The sequence below is a fragment of the Manduca sexta genome, chromosome 27, assembly GCF_014839805.1.
Source record: "Manduca sexta isolate Smith_Timp_Sample1 chromosome 27, JHU_Msex_v1.0, whole genome shotgun sequence".
NCBI lineage: Eukaryota > Metazoa > Arthropoda > Insecta > Lepidoptera > Sphingidae > Manduca > Manduca sexta.
In genome coordinates, this window is record NC_051141.1 from 7,173,431 (window position 1) to 7,194,913 (window position 21,483).

The 21,483-nt window shown below is 35.5% G+C and overlaps 2 protein-coding genes across 4 annotated transcripts; one reads left to right on the top strand and one right to left on the bottom strand.

The window, feature by feature from the left end:
- The first annotated feature begins 281 nt into the window (after positions 1–281).
- LOC115441155 (cingulin) lies at positions 282–11,021 on the top strand. Of its 2 annotated transcripts, XM_030165801.2 has the most exons (10): positions 284–568; positions 1,230–1,346; positions 4,015–4,098; positions 4,169–4,315; positions 5,286–5,417; positions 5,632–5,742; positions 6,352–6,504; positions 7,009–7,148; positions 9,569–9,818; positions 10,786–11,021. In XM_030165801.2, exons 1-10 carry the CDS (start codon positions 491–493, stop codon positions 10,936–10,938), a joined length of 1,365 nt encoding a protein of 454 aa, XP_030021661.1. In that variant the 5' UTR covers positions 284–490; the 3' UTR covers positions 10,939–11,021. The 2 variants fall into 2 exon arrangements, with proteins under 2 accessions (XP_030021662.1, XP_030021661.1); XM_030165802.2 differs by lacking the exon at positions 4,169–4,315 and having other exon boundaries at positions 282–568.
- Positions 11,022–12,644: 1,623 nt separating this feature from the next.
- On the bottom strand, positions 12,645–19,908 carry LOC115441153 (tyrosine 3-monooxygenase). 2 transcript variants are annotated; one of them, XM_030165800.2, is made up of 8 exons: positions 19,646–19,908; positions 15,940–16,051; positions 15,583–15,696; positions 15,463–15,495; positions 14,536–15,355; positions 13,671–13,797; positions 13,278–13,507; positions 12,645–13,195 (listed from the first exon to the last, which is right to left on the bottom strand). In XM_030165800.2, exons 1-8 carry the CDS (start codon positions 19,709–19,711, stop codon positions 13,021–13,023), a joined length of 1,677 nt encoding a protein of 558 aa, XP_030021660.1. In that variant the 5' UTR covers positions 19,712–19,908; the 3' UTR covers positions 12,645–13,020. The 2 variants fall into 2 exon arrangements, with proteins under 2 accessions (XP_030021660.1, XP_030021659.1); XM_030165799.2 differs by having other exon boundaries at positions 15,463–15,498.
- Positions 19,909–21,483: the final 1,575 nt, after the last annotated feature.

A 21,483-nucleotide genomic window follows, 5' to 3' on the forward strand; every position in this document is an offset into this window, starting at 1 on the left:
TGGACGGCGACAGGCTAATTGATAGATTGATTGATTGACGTGAATGTCAATATATTCTATCTCATATAAATGAAGTGTACGCGATATGCAGCTTGCAAAATGCTCGCTGCTCAGCCCCGCTTCACCTCTGCAAGTGGACTCGGTCCTTTAGGGTAGAATGTATCTTTATTTTATGAATACCCGTGGATAAACGGGTCGTGGGCAACTAAGGAGGTTTCTGATACTCCGCAACGTAGAGATAACACGCTTTATATTTCTTTAATATCATCAAAGAGAATTATAATATATACTTATTATGGAAAAATATCATTGTAGTGACATCAAAAAGAGTGTCAGACGTCAGTGTTTGTCTCTTACAATAATTCCTTATGCTATCTATTTTAACTATTATCTTTGAGTAACGGCATTTACTGACACTTTTTATGGAGTTTTAGTTTGTTGTTGTTTTTAATAATTTGCTGCTAATTATATAACTTTTTGAAGACAGATCATGCCTCAATCAGAGTTTTGGCCATTTACTAGAAATAAGGTTTCAGATGTTGGATTTAACGAAGAAGCCTCTAACATGGTACCAAATTCTTTTTATGATTTAAAATAACAGTTGGGTATTGCATTATACGTTTTATTGTTTCTTAAAATAAACTACTTTTTGTTTCTTCACCCTCTTAAGAAACTGTGGAGGTTTGATGAAGTCTATTTTTATCTGGTACTCTTAGCGAGTTATTGCTTTTGTTATGGTAAGGCGTAGATATATAAATGAAATTATGCAAATAAGTAAACTCGTTAATAATTTATATAGGTACAGGAATTTGGGGTGATTTTTTAGTTAGAAAATTATTATATCCTGTCTTTCAAACCAGGGCGAATAAGTGAAAGGATGCTAATGAAACTTAAATAAGTAATAGAAAATTGCCATATCTAAGAGGGATGTAATTTGTAGTCATTAAAAGATTGGCATCTCTAATTTTTTATATTTTCTCTTCCCAAATGAAAGACATTAAATAAATTCATTTTACCTAATAACACACTAGACTTAGTATTATTATTAGGTACATAAAAATTCATTAACATTATGTTTAATAAGTTATCTAAAGTTCCGCATAATAAAATATACCTACCTATTATAAACTTAGGTACCTACGTAATTAAGACTTACCTACTCAAGCCGAATATTGTTTTTCTAGGTCAGGTTTTTACGATTAAGTAATTCATATTTATATTATTTTAAGCAAAAGCAACTTGGTGACATGGAAGGTCAAGTTAAAGAAATTCAGATGGAATTGGCGGCCATTAAACGCGACCGAATGGATTTGTTAGCGCAGAATCAAATTAAAATGTCCGTAAAGGTAAATATTCCTTACTGGTCTTTATTCTTGCAGGTTACTAAAATACAAATATCGTGGGGTCACTTTATCTATCCCGGGTAGAAAAAAATATAAACATAACCTGTCTATTAAACACCTGCGTAATATGATTGCCTTACTATCTCAAGCAGGCGTTCATGCAATTTTATTTATTATGTACTTAACCGTCATAAAACTTATTTAAAGTAGGTATTTTTCATAGAATATAGAATTTCAATTTACCTATACGTGTACTAATTTAATACGTAATAAAAGATAAGTGAATAAGATAAGTACTTACTATTGTAAGTAACACAAATGTCAAAAAGGACTCTATGTATTATAATATCTTTCTTCCGTATTTTTTTCGATGTAGGCCCTTTACCTCGGTCCTAAACTAGTTTCTAAAATTACCTATACTTTGTACCTGGATGATATCATGATCGCATAGTAGAAACAAGAACGAAAAAGTTATATTATTTGAGGTACTTAGTGTCTCCTTAAAATGTACATTGGAAATGAAAATACGAAATCTAATAAACTATTACATTCCAACTAATTTGGACCAACCAATTTAACCTTCCTTTAGGCAATAAACTATTTTTATCATTACTCATGAAGGATGTTGCGCATCATTGTTTATTGTTATGCGTCGGTACTCACTAGCTTTTCGATTAAAAGTTTGTGCGTATGTAAAATTTAATAGCAAATTTTCAGGGGAACAATTTTGGTTGTACAGCTTTGATCATTGCTCCTAGTGGTGGTTTTGGGCTGTCAGCACGCCCAACAACTCTTCCCACAGCAATTATTTAAGTATGATTTGCAACCTTGGTTTCACTATTAGTGTAAAGGATTTTCTTTTGTAACTGCTAGACTCAAATTGATTTTTTATCAATTTGCTGATATGACGGCATTATTAAAATTGAAGCTCGTACTTTAATCAAACCGTCATATCTAAGGTATGAAAAACTAAATTTACCAACCAAAAATATTTTTATTTATTTTACTGCTATTTATTCGAATACGTAATAATTTCTCAAGCCTTGATAGTACTTCGCTTTGATAAATACAAAATAACGATTTTGAAGACTTGATGTTAGTTTCAAGTTATGTTTTTCTTTTTCCATCTTTAATAATAGCTTATATCCTATACCTATTACATCGGTCAATAAGTCCTGACCGTAAGTAAGAAAAAAATTTTTTTTTTACAAAATTTATTTTTATTCATCAAGATAGTCTCCTTTAAAAGTGATACAATCAATCCAGCGCTTCTTTAAAATTTTTATATCCTTCCCATAAAAAGATTTGTCTAACCCTTCAAAATACGCTTCAGTTTCAGCGATCATTTTTCTATTTGGGCAATTTTTTTCCGAAAAGCATTTTTTTCAGGTTAGGAAACAGGTAGTTTAGGAATATGGTGGGTGCGACATCAACTCAAACTTTAATTCATGCAGTTTTGCCATTGTGGCGACCGCTGTGTGACCCGACATTGTCTCGATGGAAAAGCACTTTTTTCTTTTGCATTTGAGGCCGTTTTTCGCGATTTCATGCTTTAGACGCACCAGTAATGCCATATAATATTCGCTATTGACCCTTTCTCCCTTCTGAAGATAGTCAATGAATATTATAACGTGCGCATCCCGAAACACGGAAGCCATAACCTTGCCAGCTGACATTTGTGTTTCTGGTCGCTTTGGACGCCTTTCATCGGATGCCGTCCATTCACTTGACTGTTGTTTTGACTCTGGAGTATAGTGGTGGACCCAGGTTTCATCCGTTGTCACATATTGCAAGAAAAAGTCCGTTTATTTCGCCTAAAAAGCTCTAAACAGCACTCTGAGGCTTCAACATGTTGATTCTTTTGATCAACGGTGAGCAAACGCGGTACCTACTTTGAACAGACCATGTTCATGCAAAATGACAAATTCATTGCCTTTTGATATCTTTAGAATGTCGGCTATCTCCTGTAACATCACTTTACGATCTTCCAAAACGATTTTGTATCTTTTTTTATGTTATTTGGAATCACAACCTCATTTGGACGCCCTGGGCGTTCAGCATCATTGGTGCCTGTAAGCCCATGTCTATGTGCCCTCGTTTAAATTAAGCAAACTAACGTTTCACTGTTGCTTTTGATGGAGCAGAGTTCTCATAACATTTATTAAGCCAAAGATTTGTTTCAACGTAATTTTTTCTCATTAATTTTTTTTTAATCAACGCTTGAATTTTTTCTTTGTCCATTGTTTTAGAGAAACTAAAAGTAGCGTCAATAAAATCACTGTAACTTTTAAACAAATAGTTAAAAAGTTAAAAAAAATTGATATGTGTTACGTAGAGGTCAGTAATTTTTGAAAATCTATAGTATTAATCCGTAACAGCGCCATTTATATATTAGGCTCGGGAATGATTGACCGATGTGTTATGTAGTACCTCTATAGGTGAGTTTTACACAGGAAGTTTTTTCCCCGCTTACTTCATATCGTTATGTTTTCGCGTAACTGCGTCAAATAGATGTCGTCAAGCAACTGTAGCAAAAACGCTGGTAAAGGGGAATAACAGTAGCACTCAGGGTTTAGAACTAATAATTATGAATGGTGTGACGTGTGCGGACAATGTATAACGTAAATAGACAAAAACCATTAGTCTAGTGATATTTCATATTTGCTTTTAGGAATCAGAAGGTGTTAATGAGACAAGTCTATTCAACGAAACTTATAATAAACTACAAGGAAACAGCTGTGAAAAATATATGGAGGTAAAATGGTACTTACGTTTACAAAAAATGGCAATAATAAAACATATTTAATTTTATACATTTTTATAAGGTCAATAAACTCCGCGAAGAATTAATTAAAGCGAAAAATAATGCTGACCAAGAGAGGTTAAAAAGGGAAAAATACGAAAAGAAGTTAAAAGATCTGGAACTTAAGTTGAATAATATATGTTATACAGGAATGCTAGCTGAGGCAAAGGTAGTAGCATTACATGTGTTCACGTAATTAAATATCAGTTTCATGGAATATAACTCTAAAATGTAAACAACAAGAACGGTATTTCAAGTAATAGCGAAAACATTAGTTGTCCATTCGAGTTTACTTGAAGATAGTGTCTCGCTATTAAAAACATGGTTCCTTCCTAACCGAATTTCGCCCCCGGCGTCCAATCTTGACGGAGATCCGCCAGGTACGCAGGAAATATCAAATTGCACATGTTTGTGCGCCATACTTAGAAGCACTCTCTATTCCTTCGCTTTGTAGTTCGGTGATAAGGCAATTCGACATGACCGTAGACTGATTAGGAGCAGGACAAACTGCTTTACGTGCTTTCCGAGGCACGGGGTATCACACCGCCAACTTTCTGACTCCGAGCGGTAACTGAATATCTTTTAAGATGAAAAGTTACAATTATTTTTGACCAGTCCCGGAATTCGTGCCCAGGAACTCAGGGAGGTAGTCGTATGGCAACCGTGTGCAATTACAACTACGCCACCGAGACAGTTAATTAAAAATTAAAAAAATAACATTCTCAAGTTTCATGACACGAGTTCGTATTATAAAAAATCTCCGAATTTGCTAGTTCATATTGGAACGGCGAACGTGACGTCACCCTCAAGTTTTAGCTCTAGTAATCATCCTGACTGGTATTATAATAATGTTTATTTAACCAAATTATAGTAATGTACATAATTGCCTTTAACGGTGATGCCCACACTAGGTTATGCTTATATTTCCTTATTTAAGATGAGCGGGACTTAGAATACATTACATAAAGGATAATACTGAATATGAAGTTTATTAACAGTAGCAAGTATGCACTAGCTATGACGATATATAATTGTTAGGCGGAAGAATTGGAACCTAACACGATCCACAACCTTGTCATAATTGCAATAGTGCCTTATGTAAACAAAATAATTAGCCTTTTCTTATGTATACATATTAGGATTCACGGAAAATTAACGACGAAGAAGTTAGCATCCTAAAGAAGCAAATGAGAGATTTAAAAGATGAATTAGAAGAATCAAAATTGATTGTAGCTGAAAAATCTGAACAGCTACAAGAGTACAGAGTTAAAGTAAATGACTCCATAATACCATAATAATATTTACATTATAATGTAATTAGTCTGCTTAATAACATTTTACATATTTTATAATAACAAAAAGACAATGTAAATGTTGTACATGTGTTATAAATAGAATATAATAATAATAATTATCACCATTGCTTTTACAATACATCCGTAAATTATTTTTATAAGGTTACAGGATTATAATTGTTATCTACAGTATCTCCAAGCTCAGCAAGAAGTGGAAGAATTGAAACGACAATTTGACGTCGTGGAAAGCGATAACAAACAGGTCTCAGATCAGTTGCAAATTGAAATACAGAGGATGAAGGTGATTGTTTTAGAACATTTTACATTGCTTTACATGCAATAAGTAAGTAACACAAGCCAATAGAAAAAATATAATTTTGATGTTGGCAAAGAAACGTGCTCGTTTATTATATCTGCGTCCTTGTTGCACTTGTTGTTGAAAGGTTGCGATAGATGTCGTTTCCTTAACAAAGTCGTGCTTAAAAACTACCGTAGTTTTAATTTGAGTTATATAGGCATACGTATAGCAAGATCATATATAACTTAGCATTAGGAGAACATAAAATTGTATTATGCTTAAATGCTACCTTAAAACTAAACACACTTTTATTGTATCGACTCTATTTGCTTTGTGATAATTATCACACGCCTAAAATGGTCTGCACTATAATCTACGAACATTAAATTAACTAGGGGAATGTACTCCATTATGTAGGTATAACATTTTAAGACAGATTCATGTCAACGACTGCATATAACGAGCAGTGACTACGCAAACTATGTATTTTTGTTTCTCACGGACTCTCGTATAATTTGATATACTTATTCGATAGTTGGTTTAAATTTTGTTAATGCAGATATTGGTGTTGAAGTTTGTTTTGCTTTATTTAATTTAAATACATCGATGTAGATGCAATTTCAAGAGAAACTTCAAGAGCTAGCGCCTCTACCAGACCTACTTAAGGGAGCGCAGATACAATTGGAAGAAGCCAAACAATTACAGCGGTTGGCTGAGGATACATCGCGTCAACTGTCTAACGAGCTGCACTTTGTAAAGGAAAAGGTTGGATTAAAAATATTTGATTATAAAAAAAAACTTCATATTATAGGACGCCGGAAGTTGTGGTGGGATGTTCGCTTACAACGGATCGGTTTGAAAATATTTAGGGGACTTTCTTTGTTTTCGTAACTAGAACTTTGCCTTTTATTTTTAACTTAAATTTTGTATTTGAGATATCTTGTTTGATCATTTTGTATTACGTATTGCGTGTAAAAACAATAAAAACGTGCTATCTCTCATACTTTATTTTCCTTTGTTTCTAATTTCTGACTGTTCCTACAAAGTATAATAAAATAAAACGAAATGAATGTTTTATATTTTATTAAATATAATGCGGCGGGATGTGTGCTTGTTGATGTTTTCGCACTTGACGTAGATTTCAATTGACTGTCACACGCAGACTCATTGGCTTCCTGCTTTTAATATTAATAGTTGAAATAAAATAAATTATGAAAATTAAATTTATTGACTTACATTAAATTTGTGTAAACATCAATTACATTTCAGCTTGCAGCGGTAGTAAACAATTTGAACCAGGAGAAACTTGATAGAGCTAATCTCATGGAAGAAAATAAAGCTTTGAAAGCAGATATCGAGCAAAAAGACAAGGAAATTGAAAAACAGTGCCTAAACATAGACGATTACAAGTACGTGTTAGAAATTTTCACATAATTTTAATTTTGATTAAAATTTAGATCATGAACGTTATTCTTTAAGATATAAAATAATAAAAACCTCGGCGTGTGATCAACTCATCACAAATTCTGTATCGCTAAGGATATAGTTGAAGATATTGTAGGCGTATTCAGATTTTAACTAAACCCGCACAATTTCGGCACAACCAGCGCAGTTGGCTGTTCCGACATACATACGGTTCCAATATTTGTTGCATAATGGGGGCCTAGTTTAGAGGTTGTTAAAGCTGATGATTGCTTCTCTGGCGTGGTTGTATTGTGTGAGCGATACGGCAATTGCTGTGAGGTCCCGGATTTCAATCCCGGGTTGGGCAAGGCGATATTTAGTTTTCTGCTCAGTATCAACTGCAGAATATATGCCCGAGAGCTATAGGATTGTCATCTTTTTTTTAATTGCTGTGTATGGCGATTGTCGTTCTGTTGATGGTTAGCGATATGACTGCCCGTAAACACTAGAAACAACATCCAGCACCTTGAATTACAAAGTATTGCTTGGTATTCTACTGCGCTCGCCATCCTGAGACATGAGATGTTAAGTCTTACTATAGGCTACAATGTCCGTTAAACCGGAGCGCAACAGTGACTACACACTGTTGCTTGGTGGCAGAAATAAACATTGCAGTAGTATCCACTACGGCGTACTCTCACATATGAGTGACCTACCACCCGTATAAGTACCCACGTCATGGGGCGTGATGTATGTGTTTGTTTTTGTTCAAACTGGGGTTGCTTTGATACAAAACTGTATACGTTTTAATAATCCAAATGTAAATGTCGACTAAAAAGAGGCGTTTCTGTAATGATGGCCACATTTCATCTTTGTTTTATTAGATTTACATTGATTGACCCCGAAATGTCATTTATCGAAAACAATATTGGAAATATTTTTATTCACATCATCATGGCTTCGTTTATATCGTCAACCTTAGGTATAATGGATTTTTACTTTGGCTGAAATAACAGTGAATTATAATAATTTAAGGCCCTCGCCCTAATGAACGGCATTGAGCACGTTCCATATAAAATTTTCAGTGTTCAATTACGAGCGGAAACGTGTTAATATATTGCTGTGAGGTCCCGGATTCGAATCCCAGGCTGGGTAAGGCGATGTTTAGTTTTCTGCTCAGTATCAATAACATTTATGCCTATAATTTATTTATGAATGTTATTTCTACTAAAATCCTTTAATGCATATTACCATTATGCAGTTTTGTATCAAAGCAACGCCAGTATTCAAAAAACAAACACATCACGCTCCATGACGTGGGTACTCATACGGATGGTAGGTCTCTTATATGTGAGAGTACGCCTGGGTGCATACCACTGCAATATGTAGGATTATACGTTTAAAAAAAATTAAGTTGTATTTGAAATATTTAAAATACCGAAATGTTCGTTATTAATTTTCTGTTTATTAGTATTGGCTGCTAATTTCTATGATGTTTATTTTTAAAAAGTATGTACGCCATAAATTATTAATGTAATGGTATTTTAATTATTGCTTTAATGAAAAAATATCCACATTATAAGTACAACAACCAAAGTAAAAACAATATATTTTAGAAATGTTTAATTTGCTGGTTTTGATCAAATTAAAAACAAGTATAAATCCATTTATTACTCAGTCAGGTGCTTCAAATCGACACTAACAATCGAATAATTTGTTTTTTTGTAAATATTATTTTAATTATGGTTCCATATATGAGATTATAGTTTATTTATAGAGTATGAGATAAAAAAACGAAACCTCCACAGTCTTCAATGAAGGACAAAACGTGCATCGTGTTTATATTAGTGTGCTGGAGATAGCTCTATGAGAGGTCAACTGATAAGCATTTTATTAAGCACTAACATTTGCCTACGGCACCGCCCGCGTGAATAAGTTTATTCGGGACCAATATTTTCCTGGCTTCGAAAGTGGATTATAAAATTTTGGAGAAATGTAGCTTATTATTAATGAAAAGAATTTAAAACCTGTTAAGTAGTTCACGAGATTTAAAAAATAGATTAGCGCGTACAAACTAACTAACTCTTTTACTAAATATATTGGCATAGATATTATTAAGGGAGGTCAGGAATAATATTTGTTATTTGAGCCGCGGGTGTTTTTATTTACAAACGTCACATTTACCTTGAACAGTAATATAAGCACATTCAATTTACTTATTTGGCTATAAACGCTAAATAGTTACAAATCAAGTTATAAGTTTATTAGACTATAGAGAGTTCAATAGTTTTATGTTTTAAATAATTAGTTTCATTAGAGGGTTAAAAAATATTGGTAAGGTTTGAGAATGTGTACGCAAATAAAAAAAAATTATACGGTAAATATTATTTTGTTTACTAAAAAATGTTATTTCATTTTATTTTAGATGCCAAGTTCTGAGATTAGAAGAGAAACTAAACCAAGAAGAAGTTAGATACAATGAAAAGACTGCGGAATGTTCGCGGTTAGTCGAAAATCTGGAAGAATTACGAGAAGAGACCAGCAGGACTTTGAATCGATCTAAAGAAAGATCCGACTCTACGCGAAGATATTTACAAACACAAATATCCGAGCTTGAACGCCAAGTAATACAAAGTCGAGCGCAATGTAGAGCGGTTCATAAGGAAAGAGACGAGGTAACTATAATCTTCTATGAAAGAAAAAGATGAGGTAAATAAATACTCTACAGTTGTTTAATGTTCGCGGAAAAGAATTAGACTAAATTCTGCGCAAATTAAGTTAGTAGACGAAACTTAAGCCCCTCCATGCCTCGGAGAGTGCATCGACCCTTTAGTTCTGATTGTATCTAAATAAACACTCGGTTAGTCAATCCAGAAACCTATTGCAAAGGTTTAATATTCTGACACAAAATTTGTATTAAGACCCGGAAAGAATAATTAACTTTATTTTGTAACATGAAGTGCACTATAGCCTAGTTTAGAATGGAAAGGACTGACTAATGTTCGCATGTTCAAAAACCAAGACAACTCACCTTTGACTTTTCGGAGTTTGGAATATATTATCAATTATAATTGTTCACTTTAACGGTGGAAAACCTACATATTTGATAATTCTTCGTATGAATTTCGCTTAGTATGTCTCCAAAGCTTCACTAGGCCAGGGTAGGCTAAACCCTCCTAAGCACAAACCCTCTTAATAAAGGAGGCCCGTGCTCAGTTTTATCTGATATACCTGCCGGTATTATTGTTATATTTAAACATGGAATAAGATAATGATTAGCTGATGTACAGGTGATAAAAATAAACGTAAACGAGAATTAAAAATAAAAGGCAACAGATTAAAGCCAATCTAACCTGATATAAAGTTTTTCATACGGAAATATCAAAATTAATTCGTGTTTAGCTGTATAATTAATAACATTAATATTGTGATACAGTTAGATAAATTCGTACTCGCTCTATTTTGGTTACAAAATAAATTTTAAAATATGAGTAACTGTATTGTAGCTTACGAGCGCAAACAAGTTTAATTAATTCAGTATTCAAGAAATACATCAAGACTAAACCGAACTGCATCAGGAGTCCTTTCACGAATTGTACGAAACCTTTGAAGGAAAATCCTAAATAACATTACGTGTTTTAGATCCGTCAACGCATGCAGATGCAAATCAACAGCCTTCAAGAGAACTTTGAGCTAGTTGAGATCAGACTTCGTGCTCTTCATACCCAGGTCACGTCATTAATGAACACCTCGGTGCTTGTGCTCGCTGACAATGACGATAATGAATTCAACTAGTTTGCCGCAATAAGTTGTTAGACGTTGGTTGTTTGAAATTTATTATATTATTTACGAATTTTTGAATAAATTATGTTGTATTATTCAGTGTTTAATCGGGTCATGCATGAGGATGTAGAGTAAAGGTCGATGTCATTTTTTTGCACTTTACTACATTCTGTTATAAAAATGGTCAATGTTTGAAATTTTCATCAATACATCTGTTTCTGTTCAATATTCGATATAATAGGAAAACGCTTCACAATTATACATTATCATAGAAGAAGTCAAAACGCAATATCCTCGACTTTTACAATATAACAAGAACCAAACAAAAGTGCTCTACTTTTCGTAAAATTCCAGTACCTAATACTAATTGAATGTCCATTGCAAATGTACTCGACACCTACCAATAACCGCGTTTTTAGTATTTTGTATACGCTTGAATACATCCACATTGAGCGCGTAATGACCGGCGACGCCGGCTGCCTACAATCGGCCAGCTTTATTTGAACGGAACCAAACGGCGTGCGCGCCCTTGCTCGACTTGAGGTCGACCGTCGTACCTCTCGACTTACTGCCTCCTTTTAATGTCAACGCATAACACCGACCTCTTTAAAACATTTAATTTAATTTTTTTGTCTTTTCACGAACACGTTACGCTTTAATTCTCGATCCTGGCTTAACCTGTTCTTTGATTGCGTCGGCACATTCCCTTTTTCAGTACCGGCTCTTTGTCCAATGCCCTTGTTACGTAGCAGTTTATATGTATTATTACGAACAATTTTAAGTCTTTAATATTCCCCAGAAAGCTATTTATCTGTCTATTTTAGAGCTGGTTGGCCGTTGGTCCTTGTAATTATATATGCAATAATTAGCAAAAGACATGTTACGAAACGCTGAATGATAATGAATTCGAAAGGTATTATTGTCAATGTTTCTTATGGCAACACGTGTAAAGAAGTATCCTTAATACGAAATCATACGTATCCAGTTGTAGTGTAACCGTCGAGGCCTGTCTTACTAACTTGTCCTCGACCACTGCTTTATAATTATGTGCCTCACTCGTACGACCGTGTCATGTAGCTAATATAGCTAATTTGTATTTTGTCATATAATTGCCATACGCGTAATTCAAATGCTTTGATTTATTGTGTTAATTGTCCGAAGATGTGTGTGGTGTAAATAGCATGTTAACATTAGAGAATGAAATTGAGCTTCTGTTTATTTAGATGTTTTTAATTATTATTACTCCTAAATTTTATGCAAAAGGGAAATAATTTCATTAATAGTGGAAATATGAATTCTTTTCTTTCATTATAAAAATTGAAATGTTAATAAAGGCCACTGAGATTATTTCTGGACGCCCTGGGTATCTTGAAGGCAATTAATTGTATTTCTCGGAATCCGATTACATTCGTCGCAATGATATTCCTTTGAGACCCGGTGAAATCTTATTACAGGTGCGCTGTGCGCCAGGCTCGCTACTTTCTTTGCTGATTGGTTTCTGTCTTTATTTCGTTTTATTCTTTTATATTGCTTTTTAAAATTTAATACTTATTTTATGGGTTTCAAAAGCATAATTTATACTACTGCGACTTGAATATTAAATTAAATTGATTCGTATCTAAGTAAGTAGATGCAGTATTAAGTAATGCAAGTAAGCAACCACTGGATGTACGAGTGCTTTAAGTCGAATAAATTAGGAGAACAAATAAAACATCGAATTTCACTCAAACGCATATATTTTGTTTGATTTTTTTTATGTTTTTGGTGCTCCATTTTTTGTTTGTTTGTGTCTTTCTTTAAATTATAAATTATATCTAATAATAGTAAAGGATTCGCGAAACGCGCACAGCCTCCATAAATGGGCAATAGGGAGCTCCGTGCACTTTCCGAGTCCCGGGCAATGAGCTCGGCATAATAAATAATATAATAAGGTACAAAAGGAATTCAACGAAGTACCATCGGATGGTTTTCACACTCGCTCACAAACGCTCCACACACGCCAACAACAATCTTACATCTATAATATCACTAGCTATACAGAATGCGACAAGGTCGCGTGCACTGAACCGTTGATGTGTACTAAAGGTAGGGCAATCACTCGAAATGTGAGCCCTTAAGCTTCTTGACGGCATTGGTGAGATGCAGCAGTTCGGTGTTGAGCTGCCAGATGAGCGTCTCCAGCTTGTCCACGGAGTCCAGGACCTCCACGCGCTCCGTGTGTGGGTTGAAGCGCACTTCGAAGGGTCGGGACATGGTGGACACCCAGCGTCTAAACACAACCATCGCTTTTAGTCTAAGTCCAAAAATGTATTAGTATTTATTAAGTACAAAATTTTATAGACGTAACATACCTGAATTTTTCTTTGGCATCTTCGAAACTCTCGGCTACATAGTAGATAGGCTGATATTCTTGATCTTGGTAGGGTTGCACGGATGTAGATGCGGGCTCGAACGGCCTAAGTTCCGGCTTGTCGCTAAGAGCGTGGAGTAATTCTCCAATGGAGGACAACAGAGCGGCACCATAAGCCTTCAGCTGTTGGTTCTCCTTGCACAGCCCGAATTCGACCGTGAACCAGTATACCTGCGCAAAGAGAAGAGCATTCACAAATGTGTACTGCCCAGTGGCTGTACTGTAGAATGAAGAACATTTCGCAAGAGCATGGGCCCATATTTAATTATATTATTCGCGTTGCACACAATCAAAATCAAATAAATAACAATTGTCAACTAATTCCGGAACTTACAGTTGAGAGTTTTTCAATTTCAGAGTCCGAGGCGCCAAGTGAAGCAAGTCCAATTTCTTGTGAGAACTGCGCAAAGCTAGGGTCAGCCAAGAGCGGAATATGGCCAAGAAGCTCGTGGATACAATCACTGAAAATAAACAGAGTATTAACAATTCACTTAATCGTGCGTTGTAATTTAGTGCCCCGTTGACCGACAGCTATTAAAATATGATTTACAATTTGCTTTACTGGATTAAATATTGGGCTAGTAGTTATCTGGATAGCCAACTACATCGTTATAACATGGATGCAAAATACCTAGTCTCCGTTTAAGTGATTATTAATTCAATAACGTTGCCTTTGATGCTAAAAACTTCTCACTGGATGGCGACGTAGAAGCCTTAACTAAGTTATTAGAAGCGAGAAGTTTAACCATATTACAGTTCCATTACGCGCCCCCGCTTCTACGCTGCGCAGTAATACTATTTCCTTGATAAAAGAATATTCCATAGCACTACAACTCAGGGCCGGACTTTATGTATGTCTAATTCCTATTGTATGACATAAAAAAGAAAAATGAATTATTTCGTTCGTTGTAAATTGTTTTGGTATAATTTCATCGACAAGGACTTATTGCGTAATTATTTCCGCAAAAAGACTCGTCAAGGCGCAAATCAGACTGTAATTACATTATCAGTTGCGAATAATTTTAGGCTTATACGTGGCACAACAGGATTTGTTATCCGCGATTTCCGTGTTTACATATTACAGTTCTGCAATATGTTGATAGACAATATTATACCTATGCAATAATTTGGCAAAACACGCTTATAAAGTTAATATGTGTGTCTAATTGGTAATACAATCATTAAGTGAGATTACTTACGGTTCGGGGGTGTGGAATGGCGAGTTTGCGTGACGTACGTATTGTGTGGATTGGAACACACGGAAGGCGAGGGAGGCGAGGAAGTCGCGAGCGGTGAGAAGACCAGCTGCGGGGCGCAGTGTGAAACCGGTGTGCTTGCGCAGGAAGCTGCTCACATCCTCTAGCTGAGGAATACGGTGAGGCACGAAGATGTCTGCGGCTTGCAGTTTGCCGAAAGCCACCTTGTATTCCTTGCAGGCGTGTTTGGGCATCAGGTCCAAAACGGTGTTGAACACACGCTGCCAGGTGGCGTTTTCGCTCTCAGTGTACGAGATGGATGGGATCGGGTCACCGTACTTGTAAGCGAAAGCGATCTCCGCAATTTGTTTCCTGCGCTCTCTGTACTCTTTGTCAGCAAAACCAGGATGGTTCATGTCCAACTCAGGTTCGTATTTAGTCATGAGATGGTTGCAGTTGTCGAGATCGGAAGCGTGGCAGGGGAACCACGGGGTTTTGCTGGAGATGTTGTTCTCAGACATGAGATTGACTCCGGCGAAAGCCGTTGACTGTCGAAGAGATCTAATTAACTGGAGAAGGTTGATACGCGACATGGTAACCTTCAGCAAGGCATCAAATTGTACTCCGGGGACTTGAGACGGACGAGTTTCAAGATGTTGGATGCATCCCTTGTAGTTGTCAATAGTCTTAAGGATGCGAGCGAGAGAACCCATGCCGTCCCGCATGCGAAGCAGCAGAGCAGCTTGCTGCACGGCTTGCTCTGCTTCGGGGGATTCACTCGCAGCATTTTGAAGGATTACTTCCTCTTCGGTGAGAGTGTAGTCTGTAAAAAATATGTTACTTATAAAATAAAAGCTACATCGTAGTTGACGTCATTATTTAATCATTAAAGATTAATAATGAACGTAGCTGGGTGAAGTTGATACTGACCCTCATCTGCCTTGTTATCGCCAACATCTGCATCTGCTAAAATAGTAAAAAATAAAAGAAAATAAAATAAATGTAAAAAAATAAAACAAACAGATGATAGACAAATAAGATTGCATTTACCAAGATGCCCATTTTTAGTCTCGTCTTGTTGGGTTCCATCTTCGACAGTAGGGGTGTTATCGCCATTGCCAATATGAATTCCATCTTGGATAAATTCGGAGTCCAAGCCAGAGTCTAAATTTAAAATAAAAAAAAAATAAAACTCATGCAAACTAAAAAAGGAAGGAAATAAGAAAACAAAAACATAAGCACAAGACTCGTGCAGGTACACGGTTGGTTTGCCTGAGGTCAATGGTAATGTTTGTGGGGTCAAATGAGTGTGTCATCACATCACACTGTATATATTTGTTATCGAACATTACAACACTTTTCTTGTCATAAATGATGCCTTATATAATAATCATAAGTGACATGTACCATTGGCGCGGGCGCGAGCTTCTTCCAAGACACTTTGTTTCGTCTGTTTTACAACTAGGGTCTCAAAGCGGGCGTCGTCTACCAGCGAGCGACGGCGAGATGGGTAGCCGTTCTGTAACAACACATTATTTAAATTAATATATGATTTCTTATGAGGGTAATGTATGTAAATGATGATGATGATGAGTTTATGATTTTGACAATGGCATTTGATTATCTTGAATCATGCACTTACTATGAATTGTAATTTTGTTTTATTATTTGTTAGTACGTATAAATAACGTTCATAGTAACTACTGTATTTGAAGTATAATACTGTATTCTAAAGTAGTCGGACCGTTATTACATCAATTACTTTTATTGGATTTACGATATCATAGAAAGCCTAAGTTTAAAAGCTTTTAAATGTCAACCTGGTCCGCGAAATACAAAGGCACTTTCTGTGAAAATTGTTTTGATCCACCTAATCCTCATAAATATAAAGCGCTCGTATTATATTTCATGTGCGAGTAGGAATTGCTTTTACGAAGTTCCTAAGCTTATTTCCTGCGTGTGGCCGGGGGTAAAGTGCTTCCATTATTTCCCTTAGCACTTTCGCCGGATGCGACATCTGACGGTTGAAATCTTTCAAAAGAGTCGGAGTTTCTAGACCACTGCACTCGAATGGAATCATTACTACAATTGCTTTGAAGTAAGTCGCGTCTACTACTCAACAGGAATCCGGCGTTGTACAGTTGCGCTTAAGTCTTCACTTTACAGTTGGAAGTTTTAATTGCAACGTCACAACTAAATCCCCAACGATGATGAACGATCTAGTCGTTTGTTGAACCATATTGAATTTATCTTTTTGTGTAGTTTTTTATGTTTTTCAATTGCTTAATTTAATGTTTTTTGTGTATTTGATAATTTAAACAACAAAGAATGAGTGATCAATGTCAGAGTTATGGCAGATAAGTGCATTAATTTCTATAAAAAAAATCATTAAGTATTGAAAACATTAAAGTCTAAGTCGTTTAATTACCAACAAATTCCCCGTGAGTGGGAAATCCGGCGACAAGTGTCACTATTGTCCTATGATGCGGGTACGCAGAAGTGCTATAACAATGGATAATAGACGTATTTTCTTCATTCAAGCTGCCTGCCGTTGACTTTGATATGATAATGCGAGTGGCAGTGTAATTTCCGTCGCATGGCGTAAGGGAGCGGGCGGGGTGCGCGGGCGGCGAGACCTAGCATTTTCCACTAGAGTGGCCGTGCAGGCCTAACTATGTGTGTCAAGGGTTGCGCTAATCACTCGCTATTGTTAACCGCCACCCGAAATGAAATAGAGTTATGATGTGAACTGCATACAGTATATATTCAACTTGATAATTCTATGTTTGTTTACGTAAATCGATATCGCGGAAACAGTGTCGAGTTGTCTAAAGGTCCGCCTAACTGGAGCGGGTTGGATTCGGAATCCGGTTGTTATAGCCTTGGGGTGTCCAAGTGGCCACTTCACCATTCCAATCGGTCGGGTAATTAAACCAAGCCGGAGAGCGCCGGACGCCGACCTGCCACCACCCCTCCTCTCTATCCTATTACCTACCTCTGTAGTGGACATCTGATTGATTGCTATGATTTTGGTTAGAATTTGGTCATCAATATACTAAATTTTGTTGCTTTTTACGTTGTAATCTTTTTCAAAGGTGTCTATTGCAACGATATTTTGTAATTTGTACCATATATATACTCGACAAAAGATTCTATTGAGACAAAAGATCGTGCCCAGACAAAGGAAGTGATCGAATGAAGTTGTATTACGTGTATTATGCAAAAAAGAATAATTGCCATAGCCAGAACAATCTGTAAATTACGAATAATTTGACCGCGACGAAGAACCTCTATTGGTCAAGGGCGTATCTGAACAGCCTCGAATCTGTTATGAACAGACTCTAGATTTACTTCTTGCGTGACGATGTCTAATTAAAACCGAAACAGTTGTTGCGCCGTAGTTATTAGATAGAAAATAGGTTATTGAAATTTCCATTTCAAAGGGACTTGGTTACATAGCCGAGATAGAGGTACGCGCTCGTCTGTCGGGTGATATGATTAAATTTGAACGATCGGTACCGATTGCAATGGACCGGTGAGCGTCGTACCGGCACGCATTCCGACCTTCGACGGTCAAGGAAATACAATCATTCAGGTGCCAATTATAAAATACACGTTAATTATAACACGTTAGCTACAGGCCTAGTTTATCGCACAGCGCACACAACTACATCAATAAACAATAATATCTTCGCATGGCAGCACACAGCTAGTACCCATGGGTTAGTTAACTGAAATATGCTCTGTTCAACTGATGAACTTTCATTGCACACAGAATGGTGCAGTTCGCATAATGTATTTCGCATCAGCTTCGTAACAAATGGGTACTGAGTTGTAAAAGTATAATGGGATATTTATTCAAAGGCAATCAAGTTGTAATTGCTGTAAAATTGACGACATGAAGTAAACATTACAATTTAGCTCCTTGAATATTGACAATGGTAATTAATCTTGGTGTAGACAATGATGAGAGTATGTAATTAGTGGAATGTTTTTTTGTGGTCTGCGGTAAGTATTGAGCGAAATATCCGGCGCGTGCTCATGAATGCAGTGCGCTTAAGATTTCGTATGCGGTCTTGTAACCTTTGTTTACGCGGCCTGTTTTCTTATATTATGTTTAATATTATTGTTTGGCGGGTTGTTGCATAACTCGTCACACGACATGAGAAAGCGGTGACTTAATTGCGAGTCGAAATAATAAGATTACGCGATCCTTGCCCGCCCGTTCTACATAATGACATCCGTGGAAGTCAAATGATTTCGCACGTTTTAACGAATTATTAACGGGTGAAAACATATATTATTATTAATATTTATTTTGACTGGATTGATCACCTTACACGTAACTTTCACACGATTTCTTTAACAATCTCCCGTTGTCGAGGTTTTCTCTAATGTTTTGTACAGTATACTCAACAATGCTTTGTTTTCAATAACCATTCGTTGTAAGTAAATAACGCTACTATGCGAATAAAGATCATTATATTATGACTGTTTATTCCAGTAAATAAAATGGGTTGCGGATGGTAAGCTTATTATAATAAATTATATTTATTATTCGGAATTATAGCCATTGAAAAGTTTTAATATTTTATAACTTATTATAGATCACTAAATTTTAATTGTGCCTTCGATATCTTTCTGATGCATAACTTTAATACAATCATTAAAATATTTTGACGGTTAGAATGATTCTATTGTTGTTAAAATCTATGTACTCATTTGTTTGTTCAGTTCTACTTTTTAAGATTAAGAATTTAACATAGTTTCTCACAATATAAAGCGAGTTTATGGCGCCAATTTTGAATTCGTGCTAATGAAACTTTAATAAAGTAGTGCGAGATAAATGATAAATAATTTTACAAGTAAAGCAAACGAATGTTATGATTTTAAGCTAACTTAGTAATACATAGATTACGTACTTTCGTGATTGGTCATGTAAAAATATTTTACATAATAGAATTATTTTTTAATATATAATATATATTCTATATTATTCGTTGACCAATTACAATAGCAGGGATGATATGAATGTTTACCATAATGTAGTGAGCAAGCAATGTAAAGCGGGCCATGGATTCTGGTCCTGGCCTGCAGAAGGCGAGCTCCTCACCTCAATGCTGTAGGATTTCTTGATGGCGAACATTTCGCGGTTCTTCTGGGCTGCTGCAACTGCCATTTCTTCTCACGACACACCACTGGGACCGGTAGGGCCTGAACGAAGGGTTCACTGCGCGTTTAGCTAGCGTATTGTCTGCGAGAGCTTTTTGTCTCGACCACGGGCTTGTGCCTGTCTGTCTGCGACTCGAGCTGTCGTATTACTATAGCTAACTAAACTTTGGATTGCAAACAGACCAATGCATGATGTTCGTTCGCAAGAACAGTTTAAATAGTGTTAGGCGCGCACCTCCCACCCCGCAGCGCCTTTCGTCGCGCATGCGTCATTATCACCGGCCCGCGCGCCCCCCTCACACACCTCCGCTGCCTCCTCATCCTCATGACACAATACCATCAACCCTCAACCCCCAATCATGAAACCGAGTCATCATCCCATACATGGTATGATGGCCCATATTGCCATGGTGGTTTTCCATCAATGTCACAATAGATCCTTGATTGAATCCGGTTACGTACTCGGAAAAAAATTATAAACATAATATTATTTAATTTGCAAATAATTTTTATAATGTATATTTAATGTTTCAATTTTTTTATTATACGTTATTTGCATTGTTTTGTAATATATTGAAATAACTTATGAATGAGCTGTAGGATTTTTAATATGTGCATTTGCATTTTTCTCTAATGTAGCTCATGATATATTTACACAGTATATTGACTCACAAAACAGCACTCAATAGTCAGTATAAAATTTAATTTATTTAAATATATATAACGGTAACATTTATTGTTTGTAATATTAATAATTACTTTGCCCTTTTATAGACTTTCTTTTTATTCTACATAATCAAGGCTAATTATAATTAAAAGGATTTACTTTAGTTGAACGCCAAAAACAAAGTAAAGTATTAATAATCAAATTATTATAGATATGGGTTATAGAGCATCGACACAAAAAGTCTTAAACCTATTTTAAAATTTCTAGTAAAATGAAGAAAGTTGAATAAAGAAAGTCCTCCTGGGGTTGACTTATATGCAGAAAGATATTAAATGTGATTATAGGAATTCAATCATGAATCAAAGTGCAGTACAATAAAATTTACAAGACTGCTGATAAAAAGTGCTATAAAATGATAAATTTTCCATTTCATTCTTGATAGGATTTTACGTGTTTGATATAATAAATTTCTTCGAAAGTTAAATATAGCGCGATATTTCCAATAGGTGGGTAGGTAATAAATTAACTATAGATATTGCTGCAATAGATATTAAAGGAAAAAATAAACACAAGTTTATCACAATTAGTTATCAGGTTCTGCCTATATATATGATCTTATTTGAACGAGCCTATGAGTATAACGTATATAATATGTATAAAGGAGTAGACACAAATTTGGCAACAATATACAGCTCGAACTATTAGATGTTCAGTATTCAAATTTGGTACAAGTAAGAAAGGACTTTCAAAAATTCAAACCGTAAGGGGGTCAAAAGGGCCATCGAAGGTTTTAAGGGCATATTTATATCTTGGAAACTAGCCATGATATATGGTTGTCAAAGTGTTATATTTAGGTTCATTACTATCAATAACTGAGAGGCATTTCGAAATTAAAATCTCTATATTTATTATAAGTACTGAAAATTTTACCCTCATCGTAAACATGCTCAGAACTTAGAATGGGCATAATATTTTTATAATTATTAGACATAAAAATTTACATGCATGATTAGTGCGATGAGTTAATATAAGTATCAAATCAAAATATTACTGAAAGTTCGGTTTTTAAATGTCGAAAATAAGAAATACTGTTGAATAGATTATTCATATTC

Excerpts from the sequence above, each read along its gene's own strand:
- LOC115441155 (XM_030165801.2), top strand. The coding sequence starts at position 491 with ATGCCTCAATCAGAGTTTTGGCCATTTACTAGAAATAAGGTTTCAGAT. Across the intron at positions 4,099-4,168 it reads GCTGTGAAAAATATATGGAG|GTCAATAAACTCCGCGAAGA; the intron begins GTAAAATGGTAC and ends CATTTTTATAAG. Across the intron at positions 5,418-5,631 it reads TACAAGAGTACAGAGTTAAA|TATCTCCAAGCTCAGCAAGA; the intron begins GTAAATGACTCC and ends TGTTATCTACAG.
- LOC115441153 (XM_030165799.2), bottom strand. The coding sequence starts at position 19,711 with ATGGCAGTTGCAGCAGCCCAGAAGAACCGCGAAATGTTCGCCATCAAG. Across the intron at positions 16,052-19,645 it reads AGAAATCCTACAGCATTGAG|AACGGCTACCCATCTCGCCG; the intron begins GTGAGGAGCTCG and ends GTGTTGTTACAG. Across the intron at positions 15,697-15,939 it reads AGCTCGCGCCCGCGCCAATG|ACTCTGGCTTGGACTCCGAA; the intron begins GTACATGTCACT and ends TTTTAAATTTAG.